General features: G+C 48.4%; 1 protein-coding gene across 5 annotated transcripts in view; it reads right to left on the reverse strand.

Annotated features, from left to right (window-relative positions):
• Nucleotides 1–622: 622 nt before the first annotated feature.
• Nucleotides 623–15,201, reverse strand: part of Rgs8 (regulator of G protein signaling 8) — a 42,999-nt gene continuing 28,420 nt past the window's right edge. For all 5 annotated transcript variants that reach the window (XM_036202171.1, XM_036202175.1, XM_036202174.1 and 2 more), the window contains exons 5-6: nucleotides 7,007–7,173; nucleotides 623–5,484 (exon numbers count right to left, since the gene is read on the reverse strand). In XM_036202171.1, coding sequence (XP_036058064.1) covers nucleotides 5,302–5,484; nucleotides 7,007–7,173 — 350 coding nt within the window. In that variant the 3' untranslated portion in view covers nucleotides 623–5,301. The remainder of the gene's footprint in view (nucleotides 5,485–7,006; nucleotides 7,174–15,201) is intronic.

Consider the following 15,201-nt stretch of genomic DNA (forward strand, 5'->3'; position numbering starts at 1 on the left):
CTTTTGAAGAAAAACCCACTTTCCACTAAAGCCGGACCTTCTCTGGTCTGGTTTTAATTTGATTTCAGTGTATTTGGATTATTAAAGTTTCATGTATCTCCATCTCTTCACCCCACCTGAAGAATGAGCCTTTGCCGGCAGAGTCTGTCTCACGCTCCCCCCTGTCCCCTCAGCAGGGCCTGAACACCAGGCACAAAGGTTGGATGACTAATACAACACCTTTGAGGAACACGCCACTGCACAAAGCAAGTTACAGCTATAAGCAGTATGAACCCACTGCGCTTTTCAGACAGCCCCGGCTGAACCAACTTCCAAATCATCCCAGCCTTTTCTCTCCCTGCGTTTTCAAGCCGTAAGAAGCACAAATAAAAATACCACCTGGCATTTGTATAGCACTTCACAGTTTCACAGCCGCTCTCATAACCACCCCTACGCAGCCCCAGACCATTCTCAACCAACCCGTGTCTACCCACACCCCCTACTCTTCCTGGTGGCCAGCCCCGTGCCAGCCACCGCAGGACAGGGCCACATGCTCCCCCTGGGGAGTCCACGTGTTGTGTGAAGAGTTTCCTCATAATAAAGAGTCAGACGGCCAGAAATGTGGGCAGAGAGCGAAGGGCAGCTTGTTCAGGATTTGTTTATTATGTTCTCACAGCCTGTGTATAGGTGAACGTATTCCACTCTACACAGTAATGAAACAACTCAGTGAGGACTCCGTCAGCCAAGCGGTTTATATGGCAGGTGAGCTGCTATAAATCTGTTGTGCTCCGTTGAGTGACCAGCTAAGGCTACTGTGGCCAGTGCACATGGCAGAGGGGAGGGAGTGGAGGGCTTAAGTTCAAGAAATGGATAGTTTATTGGCAGGACCCGAAACCCGAAACCTTAGTGAGGCCCGTAGTCCCATCCTGGTGTCCCCCATTGTGGCCCACAGCATCTTGTAGACTCCTTGAGAAGCCACAGGGACAGAAAGCCATCTCTCTTTTTGGCTTCTCCCTCCTCAGTCTCATGCCAAGTGATATGGTGGCACAGGCTTCCAGTGCCAGGCGTGAAGACAGTACCATCCCTCTTGTTTGAACTGGAGGGTAGGAATTTAAGGAGAGCAGACAGTTGGTCGGTCGAAGGCAAGGGTCAGCAGCGTTCTGGGGTTGTTCTTGCTAGAAGACCATCCTGCCCATGGATGTGTTCCTCTTCACCCTTCCCTCTGGGACACGGAGATGTAACTACCACGCTGGTAGAAGGGGGTGGGGGGTTCTCCTGCCCTGCCCCTCCCTCCTCAGGTTCCACCTGGCCACCCTCCCCCAGCTCTCAGGCATTTCCCCTCGCAGCAGAGAGAGTTGCTCTATTGTCCAGGGCTTGTGGCCCAGTCCAGGACAAGCACCTGGGCAGAGCGTTTCGATTTTTCCCAGCTTTGGTTTCTCCAAGTGGCGAGTCCTGGGGAAAGCACCAGAAACAGAGCCAACCAGCAGCTTCCCAGCTGCCTGACCAAAGAGAAAATGGTGAGAGCTTGAAGCATGGAAAACACACCTCACTGTGGTCTTGGAAAAGCCCCCCAGATTTGATCCTCCCCAGGAAGGGACACTCTCCACCGAGAAATTTGGAAGCCATTGTGTGACAATCATTACTACCAAGACACTCTTCACTCACTACCTATATTCCAGCTACCCTATAGCATGGCCTTGGGTTCAGAGGCACAGCCTGACACAAAATGACCAAACGCAAGAGTCTATGAAAATAAACAGGGTTAGAACTCACGAGGCAAGCCTGGAGGAAGCGCGGTGGAAACAGCAAGGGAAGCATGGCAAGACGGCTCCCAATCAAGTGCCCCTTTATGCCATCCCCCTTGGCATACATGCTACCAACTAGTGCATGGAGCATGAACCCAAACAGGACCTCAAAGGAGCAAGTTAGACCGAGAGGCACAAAGCAGCCCCACCCCACCCCAAGGGTCAGCCGCAGAGCGGGCAAGGTGTCTTGATTATTGTGCTTTTTGAATTCAGGCAGGTTGTTGGACCTTCTCCTCACTGCTGCTTTACCCTCCCTTCTGCTCCTCTTCCTTAGGCTGCTGCTTCCTGACCACATCTGCACACTGGAACCACTAGTGGAATGATAAAAACTACCGCTACCTGGATCCCACCAGACCCCTCAGATTAAACTGCTCTAAGCCTAGTGAGCGGTGAGATTGAAAACCTCTGGCTTGGGCCATCTTCATCCAATGCCCACAGGCCATTACATACCCAGGAGCTTTGGTTTGGTTTTTTTTTTTTTTTTTCCTTTTATGTTGATTTATGGGTCCTTTCTCTAACTCTATAGGATCAGCATCTCTGAGTGTGGAACCTGGGGATTAGCACTTGTAAGGGGCTTCCAAGGTGATCCCTATCATTCACGCTCATGTTTAATAATAAATACTGCCTCCGAGAATTACTCCCCATCCATCCAGAGTGCTCCCGTTGTCAGTGACTGGGATCTCCTTAGTCCGGAAGAACAACACAAACCACAAACCAGAACCAAACTAAGTGAACTCAATGGGACCCACCTGGACGCCACTCAGGGATGGAAAGCCACAGCACTGTGTCCTGCTGGCGGGGCTTGCCTGAGTTCGGGGCCAGTCATCAGCACACTCCGTGTGACTGGAGCAAAGGAAGACATGAGATGGAAGTGGTATCTGAGATGACAAGCTGGGGATGTGGGTGAGGCTGGCAGAGGAAGAAATGAGGGGAGGGGACCAGGAGACACAGAAGCTCAGAAATGAGGTATGCTTGGATATTGCTCTAGATGTTGTAAACATTTCTCTGTCTTATCACAGACCAAAATCTGGGTGAACATGACAAAAAGTGCCTAAGTGGAGGTATCAGAGCAAGATACTCTGCCTTCTGGGAGAAGCAGGGGAGACAGGGTGTGTGGAAAGCCAGCCACATGGGAAGATCATGTCTGCAGTGTACTACCCAAGACTCACAATACACACACACACACACACACACACACACACACACACACACACACACACACGAACGAGATGCTCCATGGGAGTACCATAAATAGAACTATCTGCTTCTCTCCACAGACAAACTCACGTGCCCTTGTCTATCTAGCTCCAAAATTCAGGGTACTCAAACTTGGTCCTTTGTACTTCCCATGTGTCACCAGGGTGTCCCGACATCACTGTCTGCAGCCTTCCTTCTACCAACAGTTGGCAAGAACTCTAGGCCCCCGAATGAGGGTGCCACCCAATGAGTATGGAGTCTTCTTGCGTTGGGATAGCGGAATTGGTGAGAAAGCCCCTCCCAGGGCATCCCCATCACTGCAGGTCCAACTTATACGCACCTCATATTGGATAGTAGCATCTGCATCAGATGCACATTTCATATGTAAACAATATTTAAAATACCCTGTTAGAGAATTTAATCAGTACATTAATTCTGGCAGCTTTAGCTAAGAATATTTTTGTCTCGGGGTGGGGCAAGCTATCTGATCTAACTAAGAATGCCATTTGAACCTTCAGAGTTCTTACTAACTGTGACTGCCATGGATCTCTTCGGTGTGAGGTCTAGGAAATGGGTTTTGTGTTTGTTTTGTTTTGTTTCTTCCTCTCCTGGAGGTTCACACACAGACACCAACAGCCACTCACAGAGGACGCTATACCAGTAGGAGAACAGTTGGCACTAACGTGATAGGACTCAAGGGCCTTCTTAGCCTTGTCTGAGTGCAACCAAGGAAGGAACTGATTCTCTGAGACCAGAATTCAAACCCAGGAATATCTCAGAAGGGCTAGGATCCCACAAAAGAAAGTGTCATCCCAGCCTTCCAACACCTACTTTCCAGGGCAGCCTGGCCACAGACTATTTCATTCCCTGGAGCTGAAAAGTCTGTGGCTCTTCAATGAGCCCAAGTTGACAAGTGGTGAATTTTCCCAGCCGTGCCTCCACCACAGCCTCTGTGACTCAGGTCACCCAGAGACCAGCAGCTCCCAGGCTCATCTTCCACATTCTGGTCTCTCTGCTGAAGATTCATCTCCCTGTCACTGTAGGAGATGGCAGGGTCAGATGTCTTCTGGATAACTGCAGAGATTCCAAGCTGCTCACACCTCCTCCAAGAGATTTCCAAGATACCCCAGGGTACCACACAAGCATTGTAGGAAAGTTTCCACAGCCTGGTGTTCACAGTGATCCTCTCAGTTCATGTTCAGTGTCAAAGCCCAGAGACCAAGAAGGCGGCTATCTCTCAATAGCCAAGAGTGGTCCCTTTCTAAGAAAGTACACCCAGGAAGCAAGCTGCAGTGACAGTTTGAGCCTGAGGTCCCATTCTCCCCCACCATAGTCACAGGGCCTGCGTGGAAGTGGGGACAGGAAAGCGTCAGGCACTAGGAAAGCTGTCATGCTATGGGATTTACCTCCCTTTGCCAAACTGTCTTTCATCCTAAGAGCCCAGGGATGTGTGATGCCACGGGGCACAGAACACAGCAGGTGATGGACAGGTTACATGGAGCCTCATTGAACACCAGTCCACTGATGCTACCTTCCCAGGTCACCCCAGCTTCTAGAGAAGTTCTTGATCAATTGAAGAAGATCCACAGTCTCTATCTTTTCAAAAGGACAGCTCCACTTAGAAGTCATGAGAGAACTCTCCCAAGACCCTTTTTCTGGAGTTGCAAGTGTAAGGAAGTTCATTGAATTCCTTCGGCTAAGAAGGGACCCCAGACTCTCATATTGCTCCTGTGGAAACAGAAGACACAGCCAACTCTGGGGAATATGTCCTTCGTCAGAGGTTGCCTGCCCACCTAGGAATCTGAAATTCCAGAGAGACCTCTCTTCTAAACTGTGAGGTCCGGGTACTCAGGTTGGGCCACTGGTTTGTGACAGGGAATCCTTTAAGTGAGAACCTGAGTCTTCTTGCTACTCCTCCCTTGGGTAAAGGGCAAGGTGAAGATCAGGAATCCTACTGAAGAGGGCGTGGTGTGGAGGTGATGGGAACTGCACTTGCATTATTTACAAATAGCCCGGCACAGTGAATCTGCCTCCTCAGCGGAGATGATGGAAGGCATATGAAGGGCCAGTTACTGGCCCACCCAGAGAAGGATGTCAGCAGCAGAGTTACCTCTAACCAAAACATAAATCTGGGGGAATGGAAGAGTCCCAGCTCCAGCAGCTGGATCCGACTTTGGAACAGCCCTTCATTCCCTCGTCACCCCCAACCCCACCCCAAACCCCAGCGCCTTTCAACACCTATGGCATTTCACGTTAGAATATGGTCTTGGCAGCAAGGAGCAGGGAAAGCCGGTGACTTCTGAGAGTCTCCATCCGAGGTCTAACTGAGCCTCCTCTGGCTTTGGGACAGCAGATCTAAGTACATTTTGGACCTCAGGAACCTGGGGTAAGAGTCTTTCTCCATGAGGCTGTGCACTTTTCCCTGAGCTTGGTCAAAACAAGTCAGGGATGGCTCCTGCACATTCTTCCTCGTAGCTTCTCGGGTCTGGAAATCGATATTCACCTGGAGAGACAAACAGAGAGCAAGGTCACCGGCCCTCAGAGGCCAAGGCACCTACTGGACAGTGGGCCCAAGCTACAGAACAACCATCAATGGCGGTATCTCACATCTTCAGAGTCAGGGATGCTTCTCAAACTGCTTTTTATGGGGTTCATTCCTTGGGATTCCAGCAGGAAGGCTGGGGAGTCTGAAGTCCAGATAGTCTTAAGTTGTCAATAAGGTGAGTGAAGAAAAGAGAGACCAGCTGGGTTTGGTGGCGCACGCCTTTAATCCCAGCACTAGGGAGGCAGAGGCAGGTGGATCTCTGTGGGTTCAAGGCCAGCCTGGGCTACATAGTGAGTTCCAGGACAGCCAGCATCATGTAAAGAGGCCATGTCTTGATGAGATGATGATGATGATGATGATGATGATGATGATGATGGTAAGGGTAGAAAAGAGAGACTACACAGCTTGTCTAAAATATGTGGATTTAGTACCAGAACCGTGCCAAGAATTCTCAAGGCAACAAATCCCAATCAAGAATCTTCATACCACACTAAGGTGAGTCTCAAGCCAGTTGTTAATGAAGGTTCCTCTAAACTCTCTCTCTCATTCTTCCTTAACCACCAAGGCCAACAGATGCCCAGTATAGACAGACCCTGGTAAACACACATCTCTCTGTATGTCACCATTAGGGGCCAGTAGCATTCTGCCCAGCTTGTAAAGATCTCACACCCCGAGTCAAAGTTGCACCTCAATACAGATAGCAAACTGTCCATCAGCTAAACCCTCTGAAGAGACATGCTGGATTAAAACTCAGAACAGCTAGACACAGTTATAATACAGCAAGGAAAGTGACTATAAACATTCATTTATGAGCAACGGCAAACACTCAGTAGGGGCTTTACCTCTAACCCGTAGAGTAACCTTGAGAGGTGGGTGGCATTATCCTCTCTTACATTGGGGAAACTGAGGATCAGAGAGGTTGAATAAATTAAAGACGGTCACACACAGTGGTAGAACTGAGATGGTAGACAAAGTCCTTTAAAAGAGGGTACTTATTCCATTAAGTTATGCTGCCCTTGAGAGCTTTTTATTGTGTGTGTGTGTGTGTGTGTGTGTGTGTGCGCGCGCGCGCGCTCACTGGTCCCAGGACAGTTTGCAGGAGTCATGTCTCTCCTTCTACCATGTGGGTTCTAGATGTCACACTCGGGTCACCAGGCTTGGCAGCAGGTGCCTTTACTCGATGAGTCACTCCAGCCACCCCTGTGCCACTTTTAATAGGAAAACAGACATGGGCTCCCGGGAATTCACTCTTGTGAAATCACGGGGGAACACAGCCTGCCTAACGTGTCGGGCAAACAGCAAAAACACTCCTAAGGTGACTCCTTTCATGAAAACCTTGACCTTCCACTCCTCAAAAGCTACCACTTTCTCATCAGAATCCACCTGAGTTGGGAGGTCCCTTGGGGTCAGGAGGAAATCCCGTGGGCTTGGCTCAAATGCCCTCCAAGACCTCAGGAGACGGTTGCCATGACCAACGCACCTCCCGCGGAGCCTGCACATCCACAAACTCCTCAAAGATCCTGTGGGCCTTGGAGACCAGCTTTGCAGTCGACCTGGTCTTCTTGAACTCCTCACAGGCCAGCCAGAACTCCAGGTTCTCCTCGCTGAACTCCGTTTTCAGGAAGGCACGGAAGGCCGCCACTCCATCTACGGGTGTGGAAAGAGGTGGGAAAAGACAGGAGAGAAGAAGCTTAAGTCTGAAGACTGCAGATGAAGGAACAATGGTACTATTATGATGGTGTCCTCATTGTACAGCCTGCGGCTCTTCCATACACAACCCCACCCCTCAATGACACACAGCTACCCTCAGAGCAAGCCAGGCTTCTCATCCAAGGACCAGTGTGAAGTATCAGAGAGAGTTGTTTAAAATCTCGTAGTAATGACAGCAGTGGGCAAGCTTGGTCACTTCTGATTGACCCTGCCTGTCCATCGATGCCGCAGGTCAGCCGATGAGCCTGGATTGCTCATCAGGCTAAGGTCATAGGCACTTTACAGTCTCTGCCCTAAGCCGAGTCCACACCAGAGAGAAGACATGGGCAGTTGTAAGACAAATTGGACAGGGACATAAATGTCTCAGAGCCAACCCTTTACCATGATCAGAAACACACCCAACAGAAATTCAGTCCATAATACAGTCTGCTACGTGGACAGATATCTCTTTTAGGAAACTCCTGAGGACATGTATTTGGTGTTCTAGTCTATTCATTTTTACGTTGAAATTTGCCTATCAAATTAGATTTTTAAAAAGTTTTTAAGATTACGTTTAGTGTGTGTGTGTGTGTGTGTGTGTGTGTGTGTGTGTGTGTGTGTAAGGACAACTTGCAGGAGACAGTTCTCCTTTCCCATGTGGGTCCTGGAGAAGATCCTCTGGCCATCAAGCTTTTGTAACGGGTGCATTTACCTGCTAAACCATCTCGCTGACCCAGATTAGATGCTTTAATTGAGGTTGATTGTAATTTTCCTGCCAATTTATCTAATGGCTAAGGCAGCCTTTCCTCTTACTAATCAATGTCATCTGTACTGCCAAGCAATGTTTCCATCCACACAGCTAAGCGGGGGAGGGATAAGACAGCTGTTTATAGCCTGTACTTGGAGTAGCGATTTTATTTGAAAAAGTTTTGTAATCAACTGTTTCAACTCTTGACCCACTCTCTTCTGTCGGAATGATAATGGCAGCTTTCGAGAAAGTGTCCTCAAAGTGAAGAGCACCCTAGAACAAGGCGCCAAACTGGTTAAGAAAATGACTCAATGGCCATTTTTATTTCTGTTATAAAGTTCATGTTACCATTCTTGGTACTGGGCATTAAACCCAGTCCTCTCGTACACCATGCAAGTGCTCTGCCCCTGATGTATATGGCATTTCCCCTCCTTTTTATTTTGTCAATGGCCCTTAATTCACTCCATAGCCCGAGCAGGGCTCAAACTTGTAAACTTCTTGCCTCAGCCTCCTGGGTGAGGCTTGACTGAGGTGACAGGCTTGCACAGCTAATCCTAGCTCAACAGCCCCCCCCCCCCCCCTCTCTCTCTCTCATGTGTGTGTGTGTGTGTGTGTGTTGCATTCACCTGAGTGTGCAGGTATACACATCTGTGAATGGGCATGCTGGGACCAGAACAGGAGGGTGGGTGTCTTTAGAGACGGTCTCTCACTGAGGCTGATGCCAGTTTCTCTAAGTTGATTCCTAAGGCCAGCAAGCCCTCAGGAATCAACTATCTTTCCTCACCAATTCTGAGGCTACAGGTATGTCCAGTCAGGCCAGGCCTGTAACATGAATGCTGGGGATTTGAACTCAGGTCATTATCCTTGCAAAGAAAGCAGTCTTACCCACTGAGCTTTCTCCCAGGCCCCAGTACTTCTTAATTCTATGTCATCAATGACATGGGCATCTGATAATCACTGGCATATGCCAGGAAAGGACACTAGCCAAGACAACTCAGTGGATTGGTGGTGCCATGTGATTTTAAGCATTTATTTTTAAATGTTATTATTATTACTGTTGTTGTTGTTCTGTGTGCTTGTATAATGTGTGGGGGTAATGTGTAGTGTGTCATGTGGTAGTCAGAGGACAACTCTGTGGAGTTCGTTTTCTTATCCACTTTTATGTGGGTTGTGGGGATTGAACTCAGGTCATTAGGTCTGCATGACAAGCATCCTTGCCCACTGAGCCGTCTTACTGGCCCTAAAATGTTTATTCAATGTCCACACTAGAACAACAGTCATAAAAGCTACACAACCTTTTACAGCAAGAGCCAGGGACTTGAGAAAGAGAAGCATTTTCATGGGGCTCCCAGAGCTAAGCTTTGAATCACAGATCTAAGCATGGAGGGCTGCCTTAAAGTGTTTAAGCCAAGTAAGGTGGGTTTGTGATTTTTTCATCCCATCCTGGAGGTTTCTGCACTGAAGGGACGCTATTGTTCACTGCATGGGATGACTGGCTTGAGTCAGTACCACAGGCAAGGCCCAGGACATACCCAGAGGAGAAAGCAGAATATCATACAAGGCTCCTTCACCCTGGGCAGGATGAAGCTAAAAATCTTCCTGTGCCCGGGGAGGAAGAAGAGAATACTATGATTTAGGTTCCAGAGAGAGAGAGATGTTCTGGGTACCTTCCATGCCCACTCCTACATAGGCCAAACCTCTACAAGAAAACAATAGAAACACAGCAAGCTAGGAATCCAAGAAATGAAATGGAGAGTCGCAATATTCAGGCCTGAGAATCACTTACACTGTTTGATACGGGTTTCAGACTGGTGGACTGCACAGTTCTGTTCAAGATGCTGCCAGAGGCACAGACTACAGGCTAAAGTTGGATGGGATACTGTGGCAGACCAGCCCCCACATTTATTTACCCCAGGGACTCTTGAGGAATGAGGGATAAGAGACTTAGTTAGAAATAGAGAGAAGAGAAACAGAAAGAAAACACAGGATAGACTCGGGTGGGCCTGGATCCTTATTCACCGGCCCAGAACTTTATTCCAAAGGTCTATTTATAACAATGCCAAGGGGTGGGGCAAAAGACCTCCCCTTTGCTAGTTACAGTCACCTGGTACCCAGGCCCATGGTCTAATCAACCTCTTATGCAGTCCTGCTGGGTACAGCCACTAGAAAACCTAGTGGGCTCCAAAAGGATACATCAGAGAACAAATCATAAAATTACTGACCCCTTCCCACATTCTATACCCTCAAAGTTCTTCATGGAGGAAACATGGACATTTCCAGATGCCCCGGAGTAAACTCAGATTTGGTTACAAGCATGCACTCCAGGAGACACTGTTACAGATGGTCCTCTGTGGTGGGAGCTACAAGCAGAGGTTAGATGGGGAGACAACATCAGTCACCCTCAGATCCCAGAAGGGACTGGGTCAGCAAGGGAGGACTCTGAGCAGTCACCTATACTGGACACAGGAAGACCCAAGGATCAGAGTCTCCCCACACACACCCCCATCTTTTTTCCCTGAAGGGATTATTTTTCTTAATAAAATAATTTTAACTGAGCATAAAAACATAGAAACTATACATAATGATGAGATAATATTTGTTCTATACATTGTATAACATTTAAACTGAGCATTTACATACTTACCTTTTCTGGGTGGTAAAAATTTTCAGAATACTTTTAACTTTTAAAAATGTACAACACATTTGTTTTGGTTTGGTTTAGAGACAGTCTTGCCTGTTAGCCAAGGCTGACCTGGAACCCACTATGTTCCCAAACCAGCCTCAAACGCATAGCAATCCTCCTGTCTCAGCTTCGAAAGTGCTGGGATTACAGGTGTGAGGCATCATGTCTGGCCTGTATAATATACAGTCACCCTACTGTGCACTTGCACCCTGGAACTTCTCACTCCTTTGGAACTACACCTTTTGACCAACCCTTTCAAGGCCCTTTCTTCCTCCCTCCCCCCAGTTCTTCACAGCCCCCATGTACCACTCTAAACCTCAACGCGATGTACTCTTAGACATCACAAATGGGCGTGTGGTCGGTCTCTGCCTCATCTTTGCACACTCTCCTCTGCAGTCAGGGAGAGGGCTGAGACACGGAACATGGATGACTTCAACTGTGCATTTATCTAAGTGGTTCTCTGCCTTCCTAATGCTGCGAAGACCCTTTTATACAGTCCCTTATGTTGTGGTGACCCCCAACCACAGCATTATTTTTGTTGCTGCTTCATAATTGCAAATTTGCTACTGTTATGAATCAGAATGTAAATGTCTGTGTTTTCTGGTGGTCTTAGGCAATCCCTGTGAAAGAGTCCTTTGACCCTGAAGGGGTCATGAACCACAGATTGAGACTCACCAATTTAGAAGCACTCGTGGCTGTTTGGAAGCCAGAGGTAGCTAGAGTCCTTAAATGGGAGAGTTCAAGTTTGCTGTTTTGTTTTCTTCTAAACGAAAACAGGTGCTTAAGACCCAGTAAATGTAGTCGCAGATAAAAAATTATTACATTCCACTTCCCCCCTGGTATTGGTCATCAGCTCTGTTAAGGAATGCCAGCTCTGTGGGGCACAGACCCTATCTCTCTTCACCTAGATCCCAGCGTTGGTGGGTCCTGGGGCGATTAGAAAAGCTTACACCTGCAGTGTGCTCCCTGATGCGGCACTCCTACTCCCAGCTTACAGAGAAGGATGTGGAAGCTGAGAAGCAACTCGCCTGACCTCCCACCTGAGAACACACAGCATTAGAGATTAAGGTCATTGACTGCCAGGCCCCTGAAATGACAATTCCATTTTTATTGATTCATGCATGCACCCTGCCACAGGGGCAGAGAGCAGACACAATGAGGTATTCTACACACCGTGGGCTGAGCATGAACAGTTGTCTCTTTTTACTTCCCGAGTAAGGATGCAATATGATCAGCCACCTCACACTTCTGACGTCATGACTTCCTCACCACCCTAGGCTATGCCCTCAAACCGTAAGTCCAAACAGACCTTCCCTTAAGTTGTTTTCGCCAGCTACTTCGCACAGCAATAAGAAAAGTCACCGATACACCATCCAAAGGTAGATTGAGACAAGAAGAAAACATGGTTATGACGATCATGATATGGTGGGTAAGTTATATGGTTGGAAAGTACAAGGTGCTGTGAAAGAACCCTAAATGGGCCAGGGCTGAGGAGAGAACAAAGACCTGCAAGGAGACACTCCTCAGCTGCTGGGGGAAGTGAAGGAGAAGGAAGTAACGTGAAAGAAGGAAAAGGGTGATGGAGAAGATGATTTCCGGAAGAGAGAGCCGTACGCACAAAGACGAGAACTGTAAAACGCGTGTTAGAGCAATGTGAAATGCTTTAGAACGATCGGTAGTTAGTAAGAGATCAAACTGACTGGGCCTGCCTTTCAGACAGGCATACACAGAGAGACCTTGGAAGAGCCAGAGAGGTGGAGGGCTGGCACGGCACTGCAGAAGGCCAGAAGGGAGAAGAACTCTGCACCGAGGAGGAAGTGGCCGCTGTGTGCAATGCCTCCTAGAGGTCAAGCTGGACGGAGAGTGAGAAGGTGGGGTGGATGCAGCAACGATGCGGTATGAACTGAGTCGGAGGTGTGCTGCAGCCCTGGCTGTGCTGTGCTAGGTACAGTGGTGAATGGAGAAGAGGAAGTGGGAAGCATCCGTTCAGGAAGGGGAAACGGAGAGCAGACAGCATAAAAGGAACCGTGAGACCAGAGTTTCTCCGCTTGCTCTCGAGATGGTTTAGAGTGCACAAAAATGTTGGTATGATGAGGAAAGATGTGTTGAGTAAAGGGGAGTTAAAGAAAGGCTTGAAAGGAAGGCAGAAAAAGTGGCCTGAGCACAGAATCACGACGGTGAGACAGAGGGTCGACCGTGCGAGCGTGGAAAGCAGGATTCTTACCTGATAGCAGCTGCTGGCGCTATGAAAGGCAAGGGTTTTATTTTTACTCATTTAGGAGTTAGGTGACAGAACTGTATGGTACCTCAGGCTCTTGGTTTGAGATTTTGCAAAAGCCCAGCTGAATTTATCCGCACAACAATGTCGATCAGTAGTAGGTAGCATCTCTTCATTCATTCATAGCATATCTTCTTCATTCTCCAAAGGCAGGGACTAAAGGGGCTGGTGGTCTGGCTGGGTAGGTAGGTAGAGTGTTAGTTCCCATCTCCAGCAGTGCATACAAGTGGGTGTGGTGGCATGCATCTGTAATTCCATAACCCCAGCACAAAAGAGGTGGAGGTAGGACAAGGTCATCCTCAGCTATATGGTGAGTTCGAGACCAGCCTGAGCTAAATGGGATAAGAGGGGGAGAGAGGAAAAGGAAAGAAGAATGGGGAGAAAGGGGAAGGAAAAGGCAGAAAGAAGCTAAAGCTTAGAGAAGTAGAATAAACAGACCCACTTCGAAGCTGGTAAGACCCAAGGTTCCCTAGCAGGTCCACGTGACTCCAAAGCAAGCTCTTTCCAGAGGTGTACATAAGAGGGAAAAGAACAGATTACTCAGGAACTCAGAGGGAAAACGCTGGGACTGGGGAAGGTAGATTTCAGAGAGGGACTGAGAAGAAATGGGAGAGCTTGTCTTCCTTGAGGACGAGAGCAGACAAACAAGAGCAATGGTGGATGAAGGCAGAATCAGTCAGGAAGGGGACGTATTTGAGATGCAGCAAATTGGACAGTCTTGCTGTTGAGGAACTTGGGGTGAGGTTGCTGGGAATGGGGCGACACTCAAGCACTAGGCTTTGAGCTGCCGCACAAACAAATCACATAAAATCACCACCTCGCGGAGTGTTCCAGGCAGCCTGATGTAACCAGCGTCAGGGAATAATGTAAAACAACGGATTGCATCATTGTAAGTGTGTTATAGACCTAGGAGAGAGGAAAAGATTGAGGGCAGCCAGCTGCCTTGGGGGAAATGCATGTAAGTGCAACAGGAAACAGAAAACAATCATGAAGGCTTGGACTGGGGGTCCTGGGGAGAGTTTCCATGCACAAAGAAGGGAGCAAGAACTTTTAATTTGGGGATGGAGCCATCCTTCAAAGAGAGGACCGTTCAGTCCAGGCTGCTGAATAAACCTTGGCCTTAGAGAGCAACGGTTTGTCAGCTGGAAGTTCGAACATACAAAAGCAGAAGAACAGTAGGAGTTTGCTGAGGCCAAAATGCACATCTTAAAACCCTCTCTGAAAACATTTACTGAGCGCTTCCTTCAGCCACACCACGTTCGTTCTAAACCTTACAGCAGTTTTTCCTCGTGGTAGATCCATAGCATAGATCTTGATGTTTTTACCATTTGAGAGGAAAGAAAAACAAAGCTTGGAGAAGATAAATAACTTGCCATGGTCACGTGATTAGGTAGGGTCAAGAAAGCCAAGAAGCAAGCATTGAGGGGCCGGAAAGATGACTTAGCTGTTTAGAGCACTTACTGCTCTTGCAGAGGACCCAGGTTTGATTCCCAACACCTACATGGTGGTTCACAACCATGTGTGACTCCAATGCTAGGAGATCAAACTCCTCTTCTGACTTCTTGGGGCACCAGACACACATGTGATACACACACACACACATACACATTCGTGAAGGCAAAGTGCTCATACACATAAAATAAAATTTAAAAATCTAAAATAAAGAAGAAACCAACATTAGTATGTGTGTTGGTGGGCTGTCTCCAGACCTGCAGGACCTGGGGCCTAAGAGCTGCTGAAGGGGTGGGAGAGAGAGGGAGGAGTCTCATGCAAGGCCAGGCATGGGAACATTGTGGATGGTACATTATGAGTGACATCAGAGGGTAGGCTGGGGAAAAAAAGGAGAAAGTCCCTTAGGTAGAGGAGGATCTGATTCAAAGAACAACACAAAGAATCAAAGATGGGTGTGGTCCTCAGATTTGGAGAATTGCACTGCAGGGGGCTGAAATAGTTAGCTGCACAGGTTGGAAACTTGAAGGGATGTGTGTGGTAAACCCGTAGGCGGCTCAGCAGACCCACGGTTTTACAGGCAGCCTGCGAGACTCTCCACGACTTAGCCCTGTCCTCATCGGATGTGGCTCTTAGCCAACTGTAGTGGCTTGAAAGAAAATGGCCCCCCAAAGGGAGTGGCACTATTGGGAGGTGTGTCACTGTGGGGGCGGGCTTGGAGGACTCCTGTGCTCCAGCTTCCCTCCGTGTGACAGCCACTTCCATTTCCTGTTACCTCTGTCGGATTCTCAGCTCCAGCACCACGTCTGCCTGCACGCCAACATGCTC

The sequence above is a fragment of the Onychomys torridus genome, chromosome 11, assembly GCF_903995425.1.
Source record: "Onychomys torridus chromosome 11, mOncTor1.1, whole genome shotgun sequence".
NCBI classification, from domain to species: Eukaryota; Metazoa; Chordata; class Mammalia; order Rodentia; family Cricetidae; genus Onychomys; species Onychomys torridus.